At 46.3% G+C, this 20,970-nt stretch overlaps 1 protein-coding gene across 1 annotated transcript in view; it reads left to right on the top strand.

The window, feature by feature from the left end:
- LOC135376575 (uncharacterized) overlaps positions 1-20,970 on the top strand; it is a 46,248-nt gene that overhangs the window by 11,963 nt on the left and 13,315 nt on the right. The window contains exons 11-19 of the mRNA XM_064609109.1: positions 3,067-3,196; positions 4,770-4,886; positions 6,409-6,549; positions 7,052-7,265; positions 13,670-13,767; positions 15,201-15,229; positions 15,882-15,972; positions 19,131-20,546; positions 20,602-20,696. Of these exons, the coding sequence (XP_064465179.1) occupies positions 3,067-3,196; positions 4,770-4,886; positions 6,409-6,549; positions 7,052-7,265; positions 13,670-13,767; positions 15,201-15,229; positions 15,882-15,972; positions 19,131-20,546; positions 20,602-20,696 (2,331 nt within the window). The remainder of the gene's footprint in view (positions 1-3,066; positions 3,197-4,769; positions 4,887-6,408; positions 6,550-7,051; positions 7,266-13,669; positions 13,768-15,200; positions 15,230-15,881; positions 15,973-19,130; positions 20,547-20,601; positions 20,697-20,970) is intronic.

Here is a 20,970-nt window from a genome sequence, read left to right as displayed (position 1 = left end):
AGTACAAAGTATAGTAGAAGTTGAGGAAGCAGTAACCGTGTCGATGAGTAGCGCCACCGCTAGCTTCCAAAGGTGGCTTTAGGAACGGGTGTCTATGACATGGTCGTTATAATCTAGCAGGTTGTGCTTGCTACATAGGCTGGCAAATTCGTTCACAACGTTACGGAAATTATTAATATCATTACATCATGGATGATGTTGAGTGATGGACTGTGATGTGGTACGATGTTGAAGTTTATGTTGAATGATAGTCTATGATGTCACGTGATGCTGAAGGTTCAAGCTGAACGAATGATGGGTTTCAAAGTTAGAGGACATGATTATGACGCTGCATGATGCGTTATGGTGTTCATGTAATTGACTTTTGTAATTGACTTTTACGAGCTGTTGAATAAGGCTAGAGCCCAAGATTTCCCCGATGCAACAAAATTTTGCTGCAGTGGCCATGTCTCTCAGCACCTGTTGTTTCCCTCGGAATTGTGTGTATTTTGCAGAATATTCTGTATACTGTAGAACCCTTATTGTCCACGCCCCCAGCTTTCATGTATGCAAAAATCAGCTAAATTTAAGGACATGCAAAAATTTTGAGTGAAAATAGACTATTTCAAGAGATCCCAGTGTTCCTTGGACACACACACACACACTGTATCCTGGGCAGATACTGTCATGACCACGGGAGAAGGGTCCTTTACGTTTCGTTTTGGCTGACCTTGACACTTCGATTTTCCGCGGCAATGGGAAGCAACAAACCATATTTTATGAAATTCATATTCAAAGCACTGTTGTGGCTCCACATCACATACTACATGATATCTAGGGCCTGACTTTTTCGGGTTTTATTTTTGGCCAAATTCGGGGGGTAAATATCGGGTGATATTTTTCATATGAAAATTCGGGTGTATTCGGGTTAAATCCCGTTACGGCATGTTCTGTTGTCAGGAATTCGGGTGTATTCGGGTGATTTTTTTTGTTTAATAAAAATTTGTCTTAACATGGAACTAATGTTTAGCAATGTTATCAAACTTTATTTTAATGCACGCTTAAGAGTGTGCCACGCGACCCGGATGTTTTCGAGTAGATTCGGGTTAAACCCGAATTTTACAGATTTCGTTCGGGGGGTAAATATCGGGCGGATACGGGTTTAACCCTAGAAAGTCAGGCCCTAATGATATCTTGTGCTCTCCTCCAACAAAAAATGCTGTCTTGTTCGGGTCTGCCACCATTTAATACCTGCTGAAATATCTTTCAACATCTATGGAGTTTATAGGAAGGTTAGAGGAAGCCCTCTAGGATACCCTTTTTGTTTCTGGGCCATAGGCATTATTTAAGAGTCTTTAAAGGCAAACTCCCAAACATCAAATCCCCCACTGCCACCGCTGAACTACACACGAGAGGGATGTGGCCCCTTCCTGAGGCAGAGTATGCACGAGAGACTTGGGCTAACGTTATCTTGAGGTAAACTACAGTCTGTCTGTGTTCGCTGTGTGCATCTGTCTGCAGCATGGGCAGTTTTGTTAAGCAGGCTTCACCTAATGCAGGGATACGTCAGGTGAGGCCCACTTTCGGGAGGTGTAGTTCATATCCTTTGAATAGTCGGATATTCGGGAATCTGAATATTGGGTATTCGATTCGCGAATTAAACGCTTTGATTGATTGATATTTGATTTGAACGCGAGAACTCGAAATCCGCACACCCATAAAAATAGGGGATTCCATAAAATTCTGTGCCAAACGAAGGGTTCCGCGACGAATTCCGGATTTCGCATTGCGGAATCATCTTGATTATTACTCTATCCATTTTATTTCCGCCGGGAACGGTTGCCCATGAAGTGTCGCACTTCTTATTTTTCTAACTCATTTTTCCCGAACACCGTTAACTGTAGGAATGACCTCTCCTAGTCTCTTGTCACAGTTCCTGATACTGTTGTCTTTTGTAATAGATTGACTACGTATCTTGGTTTATGATCTGGTGTTTTGTTTTGTTTTTGCTCCTGTGTACTTTTTGTACCAAACTCAGGTCTCATGTACGCTTTTGTACATGTATTCTCCTACCACATAACACCCCAGGAGGGCTTTTGAGGTAGTGCCATAAATAAATAAAACTACTTTCCACTGCTAGCGTGCACCATACCACCTTAGTTGAACAGCATCACGGCAAATTAAGACGTATCACAAAGTGAGGAAATCAAGTCACGAAGTTCAGTATCTATGTAGATGTTGCAAAATTTAGTGGCTGCGAATATGTACCCTGTGTCCAGTACGCAAAAAACTTTGTATCGCAAGGGTACAGAAATGTGTAAAGATACCGTCGATCTCCTGCATTTTCGCTGGCAGAGCCCAACCAGTTGTGGCTGAAATGCCTGGGGGGACCGGTACTGCTGACAATTATCTGGCAGAACCTGTCACAACAGAAGAAAATTCAGTGTCAAAAATGCCCAGAGAGAAATTGGCAGAGTTTTGACTACTTTTCTGTGCACTTTGCAAAGATAGGAAAGGCTGGAAAAGCGTGCATAAAGAGTCTATAGGCGATCTTGGGAGAATTCTGCAACATTGTTTTTTTTTGCTTGTTTTCTGTTGCCTGCAGAATCCCGTGGATTTGCAAATCCCGCCGCAAAAAGTTGAAAGGCCCACTTAAAGGCCGGGCTTAAATATGGCCCACTATGATTGATTTGATGTTGATTGATTTCCCAGAAAAGTGCCAGCACTTATAGTCAGTGACGACTTAACTGCTACAACTGGGACTGCCCACACATCCGTGGTAGGCGCTCGCGATTGGCTACCAGCCTTCGCGCGACGCCCCAATTTCGTGATGTAATGCCAGCTCTCTCTCTCTCCCCCCCTCACTTCCCACTTGGCCGCGCCGCACTACATCCGCGCGCGGAGCGATTCTTGTGTGGGGGTGGGGTGAAGTGTATGACTTACGTTGCCACTGACTCTGGTTGCAAACACAAGAGGGTAATGCTGCCGTGTGCAGTCAGCTGTGTGCATCTTGAGAAAACCATGCAATGCTGCCTTCGCTGCTTTAGCTTTACTAATACCAATTTGCTTGGCATTCTTCTCGAACAGGGGTCACATAAACTATCGTGACTCAAAGCTCACGAGGATTCTAAAGAACTCTCTCGGCGGAAATGCCCACACTGCAATCATCTGCAACGTCACGCCAGCGTCAGTTGAACAGACCCTCTGCACCCTGAGAGTAAGTAGTATTTCTGTGATTCTCTGCAAGAAACAGGTGGGCCTGAATGGGAGGTGGTATTATAGTTAAGGCCAGTGCAAGAAGGAATAAACACATCGCTTAGAAGTAATAAAAGTGATTGTGCTTGTTACGTAATTGCAAAACCATAGCCGTAACTTAGTTGTAGTTACAGTTACTGGGAAAAGTAATTGAGCTACACAAAGTTAAATTGTTTCAGCACAGAATTTTGATGTATTTGGTGCTATGTTACCGTGGTTGTAAGACGCACCTTTAAATGTGCACTCAGAGTCACCTGCGTGTTACGATCGTGTCAGAGAACAAGATGCACAGTCAAAGGATGCTAGCCGCATTGCCGTAGACACCACGTGCTTCAGCAGCACGTGAGCAGGCAGCGGCAGCAAAGATGTTGGCTGCAGCTGCTCTGCGAACGAACGTGTCCAGGCAACCTTCGCGTCCAGGCAGCATGTTCAGCGCCAAGCTTCACGTTGGTGCTGAACATGCTGTGTTCTTGACACTACGCGATCCTCAGTTGCCCTGGTTCACAACGTTGTAAGGCTCTCGTCAAAGTTAGCTTGCGTAAGCAGGAAGGCAACCTCACTGGTAGTGCCTGGCAGTGCATAGCAGAAAACGCCCTCATAGCAAGGGTCGCCCCCCCTCTAGCCTTAAATAACAGGTGACCCAAACGCCCTCTGCCGTGACTTCTACTAAGCACCACTAGGGCACAAACCAGCTTAGCGTTGTTGTGTCGATTGCTTTGAGCGTCCCGGAGAAGCGTATGCATGATCTGCTCTGTATAATCTGCACCAGGTTAGTCATTCTTTTTTTTATAAATGTTACGTTACGCAGTACATTTGGGGGTCGGTTCGGGGGCCAGGTTAGAATCGAGTTGGTAATTATTCGTCGATAGGGACCAGTGAAGTGGCTAATTGAGTACGATGACTAGAAATCTATGCTGAACAGAAGCGTGAGAACATGCGTCGATGGTATTTACTACTGTTAACGTACTAATCCTAGTCGTGGCCGTACTGGAAGCGGAGAGCTCAATCTGCGATGCATAGCCACAATGCCCTGATATATGAAGCGAGTTCTATTTTCTGTTCCGTTTAAGTAGAGAGTAAAAATTTTCGTTCCGTTTAATGGGAAAATTTTTGTACCGCATAAACAGGAATCCGAACAACCTTGCAGCTGCTGTTCCGTTAAGGCAGTAATTCCGTTCAAGAGATTTCTGAAACCTGAGCGCGATTATGGAAAAGATATGGTTCTGAAATTTTATGTGTATGATTCATTTTGCATGCAAAATAAAAAAGGGGTTGCGCACGTTTTGTGCTGCATACCAGAGGACTGAATAAGAGAACATAGAGTACGTGAGAGGACAACACCTCGTCCATTTCAATTGATTCTCGTAAAAGTGCATTGTCTTCTTGTAAGAGAGGTACTGCATAAGAGTACCTTCAAGTTGTTACGAAATTCTGTGTAGCTAATCACGATTCATGTTATAGGTTTTTCTTTTTGTCTATCTTTAGAAGTAATCAGCCCTAACTAAATGTGTGTGCCCTTATATCTGTCTGATCAGTTCGCAAGCAGTGCCAAAAAGATCCAGAACAAGCCAGTTGTCAACGAAGTGATCTCAGACAGTGCAGCCCTGCGTCGCTACCATAAGCAGATGCAGGAGCTGCAAGAAAAAATAAAGGTATGTTGTGCTAGATTTGTGTTAGGTGTTGGTGTGAGAAAAAGCATAGTTAAGCACTAACTGAGATTTTAGAAATCATGTTTAGAACCTTGTTTTTTTAGGGTGAAACGCAGTAAAACCCATTTTCAAACCATTTTGCATCGTCTCCTACCGTAAAAATCCAGAAAACTAGAGCTGTGCGAATATTTGCAATTTCTAATAGTATGAAACGAATATCTGATGCTGTTTGAATGTTATTTGCAACCTGTTTTCAGTATTTGAAGCTTTTGAATATTTCTTTTTAAGTGTAATGATGCAGGAAATTGCTATCACCCCCTTTTTGCAAGTAGGCTTCCCCTCATTACATCCGAGAGTCAGGTGAAGCCCACTTCACGCTACTGCCATTGTTTTTTTGCTATGTTGTGTTCAGTAACAGATGGAAATGTGTGCAGTGGTGACAGTAGCTGCAACAGCTTTGGTCGTAACTCTGTTTCCTGTGAATGAATTTTGGAAAATTTACTTACTAGGAAAAGCACTTAAAGGGGCACTGAAGTGCATAAATTTTCCCAACAGAATGAAAGATGTTACTTGACGTCAACACAAAAGGAACGTCGTTTGTGACATAAGAGTATGGCCTGACCCTCTAGTGTTTCACCCGATTATGCCCGACGTTTACCCGATTCTAATCGGCAAAAATGGCGTCTAACCCGATATTTCCCAGAAAGAGTCCTGGACCAGGGAGATCCGAAGCCATCGCAACCAGAGCGTCTAAACTAAAACGTTTTTCGGTTTGTTTCGGGTTCGGGTACGGCCACAAAGGTTCGGTTCCGGTTCAGCTCCCGAGTTCACATGTATCAGTTCAATTATTGTGTAAACCGGTTAGGAACCGGTTCGAGGTTCTAGTAGTATGCTAGAAAGTTATGGGTAGCCATTAAGAATGATACCAGATCTCTTAGTTATGAGTAGTGTTCGTACCGGATCGTGCGGACGGGCTTCTCATTGGGTTTGCCGATTATGATATCGTCGCTGTAGTCTACATAGTATTACGTCGTGATTTTTACATCATCTACGCAATTTACGAAGCACTAATATGAAAGCTCTTCAATACCGTAGAAGCTAGAGCCACTTGACTGTAGTCGTGGTCACATTTGAATTGAGCACAGTCGTAAATAAATTGTCCATTTTATTTCTGAACATAGGCGTTTGAAAAATAATTTTGTGGATCTGTGAAGCATACACAAAAGTTTTGTCTATTTGTGTCAAATACAAAGGATGCTTGGCACGAAAGTTTACGGAACATGGCACTGGCGTATTTCTTCATTGGAGTGTCTCTCTGTTAGCCATCAGGACGAGATCAAATAAGAAATGAATAACCAGACAGTCTATCCGTCTCACGGTATGTGGGTCCTCTCCTGTTTGCTGCGAGGGTGTCTCTCCGATGGGGGACTGTGACACCTCAGTATTCCGTAAACTTTTGTGCCAAGCTGTACACTTCAGCTGTGTGCATTGTTGCTGACAGCGATATATATCCATGTTACTTTAGTATCTGGAAGATCAGGGTCTGAGCAAAAAGCTCCAGGAAAAGAATTCCACCATCGAGGAACTTCAACAGAAAGTGAAAGAGCTTCGCGAACAACTCGTAGTTTCAACCCATGCTGCTCCGCAAAAGTCTGCACATGTAAAGGTAAGCGATGCAATTTTTGAATCTTCCGTTCATATTATGAAAATTATTAGCGCTACCAAGTTGTTACCCAAGATGTGGCAAAGCTACCAAATGTCAGTGTTCTGTAACCAAAGTTCTGTGTCCGTGTCTCTCGGTCTTCTTCATGGATCTATACCAGCTAGCCTGCACCCTTTCCCTTGTTTCTTTATTACCAAACTGGTTCTAGATTTCTTATGGGCACCTTTAAATATCAAAAATTGAAACCCACAGAACCAGTCCGAAATATCGGGACATCAAACTGACTTCACGCTCAGGAATATCGGGCATATAGAGGGTCCTGCAGGGCATTTTACCGTGTTTCCAGAAAAATCTGAAAAGACCAAATTTTTGGAGTGCGGAAGATCTGTAGGTGGCGCAACATTAAGTATCATTGAATATGTCATAACTGTATAATATTTTCGAGCTGAAAAAAAAGCAAAAAAAAAAGTCACTGATATGTGGTAATAACTTCTGCCCATTGCAGTCCCGAAGGCACCGTCGGGAGACGTGGGCAGCGCCTCGGAGGGCCCTATCCCTGACGTTCCTACGACGAGATGACTTTTCCATCTTAAGTCCCGTGGATGAAAGATCTGAAGCGAAAGCTAGGGTCGCTTCTTCAGCCATGCCATGTGAGAAGCGCCCATCGAAGTCATCCCTGCCTCTAGACTGCAGCGGAATTTCTGTCCCCGATTTCTACGGTTAGTAAGCGAGCTCACTACGTACGGGCTTGTCCGCAACTGGCACTCTTACGGCAGAGCTTCACCGCATAGCACGCTGAAGACTATTCACTGGACAGAAGCGTGCCTTTATCTTTGGATTGTGAAAAAAGCTGGGCTTGCGCCCCCTTTTGCGGCCTTTTACGCGCAGTCGAACCCGCATGTTTCGAATGTTGCTGGGCGTGCGCCTTTTTGTGACATTTTACGCGCAGTCGAACCTGCATATTTCGAATGTTGCTGGCATGCGCCTTTTTGTGACACTTTAAGTACAGTCGGACCTGCGTGTTTCGAATTATTGCGTATGCTGAACAATAAAAAAATCTCCTTGAAAAAAGTATAGCACAGGAGTACGGCTTTATCGAACTTCGGTACCGCGGTTGCCCGATACAGTCGCCGACCGCTTTTTCGGACTCGACGGGAACCGCGCAGGTGTCCGAATAATCGAGCAGTCCGAAAAAGCGATTTTCGTCCAAAATACACTTTTATTCATTCGTAGGTTCAAAAAAATTGTCAATCTGCAGCTGCCGTGCGTTTTTCATTCTTTGCGCAAGAATGTCTGCTTGTATGTCCCGGAGAGTCGTGTCTTCACTATACACCGACGAAAGCAGAGCTACCGCGCGAGCCAGTTCCGCGTTCGAAGGCACCACCACCGCGTCAAATTGTGATGAATCCTCCTCCGGTTCCGACTCGCTGTTGGGTCCATCGGACACCTCGCGAATGATGTCGTCGTCTGTCAGTTCAGCGCATGGTTCCACTGCGCTGTCCATGCCCACGAACTTCTCAAACGTCACGGAGGCTGGTATCCCTACGCCGCCGTTGCGCAACTCCATCAGGATGTCTTCCGCGTCGGGAGCGGGAATATCGGGCACTGGGTCGCAGCTTTCGAAAGATTCTTCGTTGCGAACAACGAATCCCGCGTGTCGGAAGCAGTTCCGAAGGGTCTGCTGCGTCACTGCTTTCCAGGCCTCCGACAGCATACTCATGGCCGACAATAAGTTGACCGCGTAAGTCTTTCCGCTGTCGAGACACAGAAGGGTACGACTCAACAGCCGTCTCCGATAGTTCACTTTAAGGTTGTGGATGACCCCTTGGTCCATCGGTTGGATGACACTAGTCGTGTTTGGCGGAAGAAACTCCAGCTTGATTGCCTGCAGATTGAGTATGTGCCCGTGCGCTGCGCAGTTGTCCACGAAAAGCAAAACCGCTCGTTTCTGGGCCTGGAACTTCCGATCCAGCCTTCGTACGTAGTCCTCGAAGAGCTGCTGCGTAATCCATGCTCTTCGATTTGCTTCGTACCACACTGGCAATGACTTGGTACCTTTGAAGCACCTGGGGTTGTTCGATTTTCCTATCACGAGAATTGGTAACTTCTCCGTGCCAGACATGTTGCTCCCGACCATGACAGTTACTCTTTCTTTGCTGTGCTTTCCTCCGTGGCAAGCCTCGCCAGAGAAAGCGAGTGTTTTGTCCGGCATCATTTTATAAAATAAGCCGATCTCGTCACAATTGAAAATGTCGTCCGGCGACTACTGCTGCAGCAATGACTGCAGTCTGTCGCTGTAGTTCTCCACGATCGTCATATCGACAGCACCACTTTCCCCACACATTTTTTTGAACGCGAGATCGTACCTTTTCTTGAAGTTACGGAGCCAGCCGTCACTGAACTTGAAGTCATGAATGTCCATCCGAAGGGCAAGCGTTTCTGCCTTCTGCTTCAGCAAGTCTCCAGACACGGGGACGCGCTTCGCTATTGTGGCACTGAGCCACATATAAAGAGCTTTTTCCAGCGCTGGGTGACTCCCTTGACTGAAGTTTTTCATTTGGGACGTGGACACTTTTCCCGCTGCTGCTTCTATCTTCACATGGTGCTTGATGTAGTCCGACACCGTCTGTTTAGAAATGCCGAACTCCCGGGCGACTTCTGCTTGCGACCGGCCACTTTTCACTTGCTTTATGATCGCGGCCTTCTTCTCCATCGTCATGGTCTTGTATTTGCCGCGATTCCTGGGCGGCTTGGCCGTTGGTTGCGGCAAGGCAGAAGCTGGTGCCATTTCACGTGGTCACCTAACAGAGTCAAATCACCTGAAGCGTAAACGGCTCGCGTACGCGGAGCCAAACAGGCCACGTGACCCAACCCCTCCAACCAATGAGGTCCTTCTGTTCACGTGCAAAGGAGAAGGGGGTTGGAGGGATTGTTCCGGAATCCGGAAGGCTTTGACCCCGCTGAAACGAGGCCGTCCACAGCAAGCAGAGCCCGTGATGACTCAACCGCGCGCGCGAACTTGCCCATCTGGACAGAAGTGAAGTCCGAAAAAGCGAACCGCGGGGGCAGTTTCGCGTCCGAATTTCCGGTCGTCCTTATACATTAGCCCTATGAGGCGCGTGACCGTGCCATGAGGGCATCCGAATTACCGAGCATGTCCGAAAAATCGGCGTCCGAAAAATCGGTCGGCGACTGTATATCGAACGTCGATATCCTCAAAAAGCCACCTCTTCTGGACAGTCGCACTGGCGGTCTCGTATCCTGGAAGAGGAGGAAAGAGCGAGAGAGGGCAGCAGAGGGGGGAGAGCACATGGACAGAAAGGGTGAAAGCACTGACATATGACGTTGCTGCGCTTTGTGGTGTTGGGGGGGTGGAGCGCAGAAGTAGCAGAAGCATGTGAGTGTGTTTGGACGCGGTGCTCCGCGAACACTGTGTTTCCGGGCGTCGTTCTCGCATACGTGAGCGCTACAGCATACGAGTGTGTAGACGATGCCGCGGAAGCCGTTGGGGGACGGACGGACGCAGAACGTCGTTGCGGACATAGCTGGTGCCGATGAGCGGATAGCACCGACGACGACCAAGGACCGCGGCAATTGCCGACAGCCGCTGAGCTCATCTCAGCGTTTCAAGTGATCCGTCGCTGCTGCGTAAATATGGAAAGCTCCAAATGTGGAGCAACTCGACAAGATCGAGGTGCGTGTGCTCACCTTCTTTGCGCGCAACAAGGCACAAGCTAAGCTAACAGATATTTTATTTTTTTTGTGTGTAAAATAAAGTGTTTTCGCTGCTTTCGGCATCTGTCATGACTGTGGCTGGGATTAGCGTAAAGCTCGGGTGCTTCAGTTGCCGCTAATGTAGCACAGCTGATACATCAAGTAATGGATATATTGAACAATTTTGTAGGGGTGTGCGAATCCGAATATTTCAAGTCGAATCGAATATCGAATCGAATGGGGGAAAAAATTCCGAATACCGAATCGAATATTGAATATTTGTGCAAAATTTGCAACATGTGACTTTCGCACTAAAAGTTTCCATTTTGTAGCCCATGGCTTTAGTGTAATTTTTCTGGCATTAACCGTCACGAGAGAGACATGCAATTCTTCTGTTTAAAGCCCCTACTCTTTAATTTTACATGAGAGTGCTTCCTGCTTTTCAGGTGAGCCTACACTTACTGGAGTGGTTACCTTCATTTCAAAATTTTATGTCAGGCAGTAGCATGTTATACGGATGAGGCTGTAATTGTTTCAGACAACCACAGGCCATTTGTGAAACAAACGAATTGGCAGCCTGCCTCAGTTTTGCCATGAACACCCTTTAGTTTCTTTGCACTCGTCCTAGGAAGTTCCACTACTGAAATTTTAGATGTAAAGGACATCTTTAAGACACCCTTCTTGTTCGTGGGCTGTAGTCATTATTCAAGAGTCCTAACCTTTTAAAGGCAACCTCACAGACATCAAATCAAAGTCCCTCGTCGGCACTGCTAAACTGCATGTGGGAGGGGCGCCGCCCCTTCCAAATAAAATGTCTACAAAACTAACTTTGGATAACGTTATCTTAAACTAAACACCGTCCAGCCTGTGTTGGTTCTGCAGCAAGGGCAATTTCGTAAAGGAGGCTTCACCTCATACACGGAAGCATCAGGTGAAGCCCACTTTCGGGTTGTGTCGTTCATATTCGTGGAATAGTCGAATATTCGAAAAATCGAATACTGGCTATTTGATTCGCGAATTGAATAGTTCGAGCGTTTGATATTCGATTCGATTCGAGAATTCGAATATTCGCACACCCCTACAATTTTGTGATTCCCTTCGATTTCGATATAGTACAGTCAACCCTCGATTTATGAACCTTCGATTTATGAATTCCCTCGTTTTATGAACACGACCACAAGAAACCCAACTTTTTACATACATTTTTCCCTCGTTTTATGAACCTCGATATCCGAATAATGAATGGAATTTCTGGGAACCAACTAGGAGTTGCCCACCGCTTTTGCCCTCAATTTATGAACGGAACGTTCCGAGGTCAACAGAAACCTTCAAAGGGATTATTCGGTGGTCTTATGAATGATGCCTGAATGGACGAAACATTTTCCAGGTATTGCACCCTCGGTTCTTAACCCCTCGAAATCCGAACAACAAACGGGTTTTCCGGGGTCGCACAAGGGGCGACGAAGTGTTCCTGACCTCAATGGACCATTTCGATATTCGCGTCGCCCCTGGCAACGGTATGTCGAACGTCATGTCTTTCCCCCCAATAATGGTGACACGCTTTTCGGACTGGCACGTTGCGTGGGAAAGTAGCTAGAGAAGATTGGAAGATGAATGCGGAAAGAGTGCAAGCGCAATCCCGGAGGAAATCCGAGACCAGTCAAATGCGAATGTGCTGACGTCTCTTCTTTCCAAGATTGACACAGCGGAAGGTCCAAAGCAAAATTAAACAATTTAGTATTCCATAATAAACAGAGTGTGAATATGCTAAAGTCTGTTCTTCGTGAGATTGATACAGCAGAAGGCGTGGTCGAAAGCAAAACTACACAATATATTTAGGGCCTGACTTTTTCGGGTTTTATTTTTGGCCAAATTCGGGGGGTAAATATCGGGCGATATTTTTCATTGGAAAATTCGGGTGTATTCGGGTTAAATCCTGTTACGGCATATTCTGTCGTCAGGAATTCGGGTGTATTCGGGTGATTTTTTATTGTTTAATAAAAATTTGTCTTAACGTGGAATTAATGTTTAGCAATGTTATCAAACTTTATTTTAATGCACGCTTATGAGTGTGCCACGCGACCCGGATGTTTTCGGGTAGATTCAGGTTAAACCCGAATTTTACAGACTTCGTTCGGGGGGTAAATATCGGGCGGATACGGGTTTAACCCTAAAAAGTCAGGCCCTAAATATATTACATTATAAACACAATCTCAACTCGGAAATACTGTTCCATTTGCTCGATAGTACTCACTGCACGGATTTTTCGATTTATGAATCCCTCGATTTATGAAAAAATTTTCGGGGAACCGAGGGTGTTCATAAATCGAGGGTTGACTGTATATGGGTTTGACTGTAACTACATAAGTGTCGCAAAATGGCGTACACCGCCCGTTTTTAACGCGTGAAAGGAGAGAACTCGGGATGCCACTCGGGATGGTACTTGATTAAGAGAGAGCACTGTATGCGTCGAAGCTTCTGTTTTGGAAGCTCTAAATAACTTTTTGTACTGTTTCTGCTTAGGCTTTGTGTTTGATCCTGCAAATCCTGTTTTTTAAATGCCCCCCACCCCCAATTTGCAAAATTGTCTCTAGCGGTAAAACTCAAGCGCAAATCCTGCCACCAGCACAGGCAGTGAAGAATGCTACGGACTGCACTCACGTTAATCTAGGCATGATCTGTTAACCTGAAATGTGAGAAGTTATTCCACCGGATATTCCCTCTGCGTTATCCCGAGTCACAACTCCCGAGCTCACACCGAAACCCAACGTTTTTCGCCCAAAATTTTGACAAACATAGGGCTCGTTAATACGTAATAGTTTCTGCAAGATCTGTTTCGAACCGGCTAACGATACTGCTCAAAAGTTGAAAGCAATGTTGTTAGCTGAGCTCACATTGTTGACGTGTGTATCGCAGCGTCACACCAGCCAGCACCCCCCGGAGACTTCCGAATGTTTGTTCAGTCTCCCGATTGTACGGCGGTGCCCTCAATCTTCCTGGAAAATTAGGACCCTGGGCTCTTCTCTTATTGTTCTTCAAAAGCTGGGCCAGTGCATTCCTGAAGAATTAGACAGCCCATAAGAGGTGTTTCGTGGCATTGCCAGGTCGCGGCAGATAACGTATTTCATTGTGTCCGCGTGCCTCTAGAACTGAGCTGAACCTACTGTTCGTTGTCATTATATATTTTAAGTTTGTGCACTCCAAATGTGAGGCAATGGCTCGTGAAAACTGGAACTTCAGAGAAAGAACTCACTTCTTCCATCGCGTGGGCACACACAGTGAATCACAGCAAAGCAGTGCATTTGTTGCGCTGTACGAGATAACCGAAAGTTGAGCATCAAGCCCCTGTGCACATATCATAGTATTATTATTTTTTTTTACTGCGAATATATATTTTTTTCTCATTCAGGCATCGATAAGGCAGACTTTGAGAGGCACCTGAGTGAAGAAGAAAAGTGGAAGAACGCGGAGGCCAGTTTGGAGCTTTCTTCATCTCCTTGTCCTCAGGTACCGTTGGTTTCATTTTTTTTTCCCTCTTCGATTCATGGTTAGTGCCAGTCCTCGCAGTTTTCGACGGTAGCTGAAAGTCGTCGTGTTTCGCCATCAAGCGATGCTGCGGCGCATCCTCTGGCCACATTGTGTTTTGTTTATTGAGTATTTTTTGAGAGTATTGACGTCTGCGTCTCAATGGCCTTTGGGACCCTCGAGCTTTCCGTTGACCCATTCGATAGTTTGACCGAAGGTCTTTGGAAACTGTGTGCAGCGCACAATTCGCAGTTGAGCCGATGGACAGTGGGCTCAAAGGCCTTTCGAATGTCCGTGTGACGGGTACGACCATGTATAACAAATGCAGCAGCATCCTTGTCAGTTTGTCTGTCTGTGACACTCTTGCAGCATAGCAACTACTCAGTCCTTTAGGTGCATGTGATACCCGAATCTTACCCGGCATGCCTTTTTTTCTTGAATTTGGGGCACGAAACTATGGGTCTGCTTTAGATCCAATGATGCTGGTCCGCCAGAACGCCGTCTCGCCACTGTTTACGTGCATCGCATAAAAGAGCGTGGCTTATGACGCGTGTGCTTTCCGCGACGCCATTTCGCCGAGCGTGGATCAGAGCAGCATGGAACAATGTTCCTACGGAAGTGTGCACACGCACCTTCCTTCAGTATCAAACGCACTGGGCAGTTCCGAGGGTGCTGCATTTTGGGAAGAAGAATGTGGTTGGGAGTGAAGTGGGAAGTGTGAGTGTGAACATTTCACATGATATGAAGCGTGTATTCATCGTTCCTTTCTTGTGCCCCCCCCCCCCCCCCTCCTCCGTCATTTGAAGGAATCCGATGTTGAATTTTGGGGGGTCTGCCTAGGATTGGAACCAGCCTACAGTCATGTTCAACATAAGAAAGAAAAGAAATCGAGACAGTCATCTATGTATGCATTTGGACATAAGGATGTACAATAGTGTGCCAGGAGAGATACTGCAGTGCCACCATGGGGGAGGGCTCGTGTAGTGTCATGTGGCCAGTCTTAACAGCCAATACGGAAGCAGAGTAAGTGCGACTGATTACATTATCTTGCAGAGGAGGGAGAGTGACCTCTCTGTTTCCAGCCATCCTACCTGCAGTGCAGTCATGTTTTAAGAGCTGGCAGACTAGATTTCTTCTCCTTAAGTTGAACATGACTGTAGACTTGTGTAAGTGCAGTAGACCAGCACTTACACCACATGCGGAGAAGCTAGGAGTTGGTGGACCCTGCCTCATGGAGCGCAAATTTTACGGGACTGTATTTACTGTTCGTACAGAAGCAGATTTTTCCAGCTGCGAGAGCTGCTACAGGAAGCTTCTTTTCAGTTCTATCACTGTACAGTGTATTGTAAACCCCACCTGAACAGAATTGAACATGTAGTTTCGAAACTTTCCGTAACAGAGCTCTTCGCTTTCAGGTCTGTCAGAGCACTTCCTGCCATGAAAAGTAAGTGGCCATGTTATCCTGAAAACAGAACTTTGCTCTCCTAAAAAAAAAAAGAAAAATGAAGTGTTCACCTAGAGTGGATGTGGTTGTAGTTTTCAGTACCTGTGGTAAACACTGATGTGTTTGTTAGAGTAGTACAGCTTGCGTCAATCTTAACTTGAACTCCGCTCGAGCCTGCGGAGCGGGGAGAGAGCCACCCTGGCAGAGTGCAGCAGAGAAAAACGCCCTCGTAACGAGATTCGCCCCGTTGAACCGTGAACAGATGGCCAAAATGCCCTCTGCTGTTACTTCTGCTAAACACCACCAGGGTCGGCAGGTCGGGATGGCGTTCAAGTTAACTCTGACGTGAGCTGTACGCGAAATGAGGATTACAGTCGCTGTTGCGTATAAAAATAAAATAATATGTGGACGACGGATTATAGGAGACTTAACAAAAACTAGTTTATTTAGTGGGTAATGTAAGACAAGTATTATAATATATACTATGAAACATTTAACAGTCGACGTTTCGACAGTAGCACTGACTTCGTCAGGATGAAGACAGTCCTGCATGTCCTGACGAAGACAGTGCTACTGTCGAAATGCCGACCGTTAATATTGTACATACATTGTTGTATTGTATATGTTTTGTTATGTACTATATTTGATTCAGGATTGAGAGCCTAGAAAGGGAGGTGGCTATCCTATCAAAGGAACTTTGCGAGCTGCGAGAAATGACGACACTGGAGCGCCTGTGCTGCAACGTGAGTGTCTAACATGTCCCTGTCGTGTGAGCGTCAAATGAGTGGCATCCCTGCGGTTGCCTCCGAGAGGTGGAAGGTGCCCTAATGGTGTCTCCTTCCTGAAAGTAGCACAGAAGTCATTTTTAACACCCGGTTTTCTTTCTACAAAATGGTTAAGTAGGCCAGTACAAAGCACAGGGAAAAGCAATTCACCCCACAGAGCCGTACTTATCGCAGAAATTGAATAAAGTGCCAGCCTGTGACCTTGCGCTGACGCTACAAGGTCCGGGCTCGCTGATTGGTTCAGAGTGTCGTCTGCTAGTCAGGGCTCTGAAGAAGCATTGCACACGGGGAAACTCTTGCGTGACAATGAAATTCTCCATGCCCAAGGTCACCTTGGCTCCACAAGGGCACGGCAAGGGCCACAAGGGCACCACGGCCCCGGAGGGAGCCGGGTTACAGACTAGCAAAAGACGGAAGTGCTCATGCACAAAAAGAGAAAGACAGGTGCTGACCTCTACCAATTGCCCAGAAGTTACGACGTCATAAGTCGTCCTTTTCCTCCTTATGGCACCCCGTGAGGCGAGTTGAGAGTGAACGAGTGCGGCTGTGTTTGTGTACATTTTTTTTTCCTGTGAAAAAGCTACATGCTTCAAAACCTTTTGTGCTGTTTGGCAAATTGGCGCATATACTTTCAGACGTCTTACGCTCAAAATATTTTGGGTGATCCTCTCTACCCCTTTAAAGGAACCATGAAATGATTTTCGAGAATTCCCAGTATTCTGCAGGAAACCGTTCTCATGATCCATCACTATCGTACACACATCGACTTTTAACCGTATTCAGTACAACGGGGGCGCAGTTATCAGACAAAAATAGCAGGGCGTGACCGCTGGATATATGCCTTCGAAGTGGGCTTACGTCATCGCCATCCAATCCTCTCAGCCAACTGTGAACGACGAGGAGGACACACCCCACCGGACCACTTGGATGCATGGTTTCGGTTTGGACAATAACGACGTCGTATATCTCCCGTCGAAATCACTTGAAATATGGCGAAAGGCAAATTATCAGCAATTGAGGAAGAGGTTATGCGACACGTATAGCGTCTATGGATCGTTCGGTACGCAGCAGCTCGTAAAATGTCGCCGACAAAGGTATGTTCTGATGAAGAAGTAGTTCAAAGACGAAAACGTGCTCCGGTAACCATGCTGACAGTCAACGGCTATATTACATTTCTCATAGGATTCTGTATCAACGGTCAGTTACATTCTTGTCTCCAAGTCAAATTAAAACAAATTTAATGACAAAGTATGCAAGCTTGTTTGAAAAATTTGCACTTTGCTCGCAAAAGCCCGTCCGCGAATCGGCAACATGTTCTGTGTATGATGTCACGGCCTGTTCGCCTCAGAGGCGGGCCGTAGCAGCTGCCGTTCACGCCTGTGGTAAATATAGGATAATTTTCGCTATTTGTATGATTTTCAACTTCATATTTCAGAGAGTGAATGCTTTAGTACAGGGGAACTAATTAAAAATTATCGTGGGCTTGTCAAATATCATTTCATGGTCCCTTTAAGTCGGCACCTAAAGATGATTGTTTACATCGAAAATGTGCGCCTTTCGAGATCTGCCGACACCAGGGTTTTGTTGGCAGTGTGTTCGACATGGCTGATATTGGTATTGAAACCACGTTTAGCAAATCTGCATTTGTAATTTTAATGCTTGCACGCCTCAAAGTTTTCGTGAAGTTTTATAAACTTTTGCACAAATCCTTTCGGTTGGAGGGGGCTTCATGGTAGCATGTGGGAGCACTCAAGCACACACAAAAAAAAGAGCCCCTTGGTGATATGTAATCAAGCAATTAAGTCCTTGTGTTAAAAACGTTATTTGAATGATGATTGGTGGGGATTGGGGGGGGGGATGCTGCACCCGACTGCTGGCGGCAATGTGGTGAAATGGAATGAGTACCGTAATTTTACGCGTATAAGCCGCACCGCAGATAAGCCGCAGGATGCGTTTTTAGTGACGTTTTGGAAATTTTCTGGCAGAGTAAGCCGCGGGCAATACGAGACGACTGATTTGTGCGACAAAGGAGACCATAGAGAAGGCCATAAACCCTGTGGCCCATACTCTGGGGTCGGCATAGTGTGCAATAAAGGAGGTCAGCTCTAGAGTTCTACCAAGATCGGATTGTACCCTTGTTGGGTGTTTTTCGTGGATTGATGGATCAGTGGTCTTCCAGAAGACGTGGATCACTGTCACCACTTTCGTTAAAGCTGCTCTGGGGAATGCACCAGGAAGATCAATCTGCTCGAATGTGGACCCATGCCTGTTACACACTTTTTTCGTGCATTGGCAGGGCAGTGCTGTTACAGAGACACTGTCGGCCCTTTCGTTAAAACTGGCGTATGGGGAAAATAGTCATCAGATAAGCCGCACCAGTGGATAAGCCGCAGAGCGCTCCTGAGAAAAGAATATTGCGCATAAGCCGCGGCTAATACGCATGAAATTACGGTAGTCCTCGGAGTAGTCCTAGTAGTAAGTAGTCCTAGGAATGAGTCCGTGGCAGTAAAAACTGGAATCCTATGAAGTCCTACGACGCCCCTCTCTGGTGCTTTTGGTTTTATATCTTGGAGATGGGGGGTGGGGGGGCAAAAGTAGTCTTATCTCAAGTTAAACCGGCCAATTTCTTTAAAACTGGGCAATACCAGGTGGATAAAAGCAAATTCATTTTGGGAAAACAAATTAAGAAGTACGTGCTTATCTATATGAGCACATGATGCTGAGCATCTGTGCTCAGCAGTGTGGAGTACTCAGCATTAGGATTTTTTATTTTCTTTATTTTTTGTTGGTATCCCACAACCCAAACAAGCCCATGAATGAATGTATTGAGCATGGACCTGTCTTCGCACTTCTTGACAGTGGGGTCCGGGTAAATGAAACTGATAAAAGCTGGGTTTGATCATATCAATTATAGTTCGTATTAAGCGCAAAATGCATATATATTTTGTAGAACTCGACATCTTTGCCTTTCACTATGTCTTCTCTACGAGCCTGCATAAACAGTTGGCGATTGTGCTTTGAATTAATGTGTACAACACAAAATGGTTGCACACTGTATTGTGAAATATGTGCTATTGCCATTTATACTCAACATGCCTTCTGCATTGTGTACGCAGACATCACGGAAACGCCGTAAAACAGACAGTTATGGACATCACTCTGACAACGGTGCCTCTCCTATCTTTGCCGTACCTTCCAACATTGCACGTGATGTTACGAGAACACGTGACATTACAAGGACATCCTGTGGCTCAGTAGGCATTGACTTGGAGCAAGAAAATGACACAACCACTGAAACATTGAAGTATTCTGACACAGTGTGCTTGCCGGAAAAGACAGCTGCAGTTCGAGCGGAAACCGTTGACGCAGCTGTTTGCACGGATTCCTGCTCTGCTGTAGAGAAAGAGCGCAAAGACTTTGCCGACGTTTCGACCATGACATCTCCTGCGTTCCGCGGCGCTAACGAAGGGCAATGTCAACCGTCGTGCCACGTTGAAAGTGTCGACGTCGTTGGGGTGGACGCTGCTGTCGGTACAGAGGACCTCGCATGCCATCGGACGGAGACGAGAACTGTGGCAACCCAGACCGACAGGGCAGCCACCGCAGAGTTCTCTGTCGGCGTTGACTTGCGTGTGTGCAGCTGTTGTAAAATGGTTGCTGGCGAAACTTTGCAAAAAGTTGATGTTTCGGTAGGTACGGAAAACGCGGTCGCCATTCCACAAGTAGAGGTGAGAGACGCGGTAACGGAAACAGAAGCGGCGAAGACTTCCGATTGTGCAGTGACAGCGTCTCTTAGACCAGCCACTCGCAGCCAGGCAACCTTGACGGACGGGGTCGATGCTGTACAATGTCGCGTCGCGACCCAGACGGAAGCGGCGGAAACCGTCGACCGTGCTCTGACAGCCCGCGTTGAACCGGCCACTTGCGACGCGTCCACTTTGACAGACACCGTTGATGTTCCAAGAGCTCGAGCGAGAGACGCGGCTTCTGAAACGACACGTATCGCGACGGCTGACGCTTCGGTGACCGCGCGCATCGTGCCAGGCTCAAACGATAAAGGTGTTGTAACGGACGCGATAGCATGTGACGACGCGAAAGAAATCGAAGACGGGGTTGCCACTACGGAAGTCGCTAGGACAACGCCGTCTTCTACGGTCGCAGCGACAGCCGTGCCGAGGATTCGTACGAAAGCCTCGCTTAAAGAACCTGTCTCCAAGAACCCAAGTTCAGAAAGCGATTCCGACTCGTCCATTACGTTGTCAAATACTGACGACCTCGATGCCTCGAATGCGCGCTACGCCGTACACGTGGAGAGGTTCCGACGGAAGCTAGGGGAAAAGGGCGGTAACTCTGCGGGTCAACCATCCTCAGCTGGCTCGACCGGCAAGGGTCGCCACCCTGTCAACAAGGACGCCAGACACTCACCCGAGGAACGTGGAAACCTTCTGCCAGCCATGCTGTCCGTACAGATTAATGAACTGCGCAGTTTGGCTCAGAATCCTCCTCTGCATCCCCGAATTGCAGTAGTAACGGTGAGAGATATTAGAGTAGTATGTCATGGTAAATACGTTATATATATACTTGCAGGAATCATCACGTTCGGAAAGAGGTATCCAAACAGAAGAAACTGGAGTGAATGAACCTGCCAAGTTCATGTACAGAATTGCGCAGCTTGATGAACAGTAAGTCGTCGTTGCTGCTGCGTTTGTGTGTTGCATTCCTTCCAGTGGGTATCGTAATGGCCGGTGCCGATTGAATTCCCGTTCCTTCTATTATGGAAGTAATGCTCTTACATAGTAGGCCATGGAAGCTCATGATATGGGTTGTTGTCTGTCCTGGGTAGTACGAGTTACAAGTAGCTTGTGACTGTAAATAGCAAGTCACAGTAACAATATAGTTACTTGCCTGCAAAATTAAGTTGTAGCAAGTTATGTTACTACTTTTGGTAAGAGTGAC

Source organism: Ornithodoros turicata, unplaced genomic scaffold (assembly GCF_037126465.1).
Source record: "Ornithodoros turicata isolate Travis unplaced genomic scaffold, ASM3712646v1 ctg00001160.1, whole genome shotgun sequence".
Taxonomy (NCBI): Eukaryota; Metazoa; Arthropoda; class Arachnida; order Ixodida; family Argasidae; genus Ornithodoros; species Ornithodoros turicata.
This window is presented reverse-complemented; position numbering and strand designations above follow the sequence as displayed.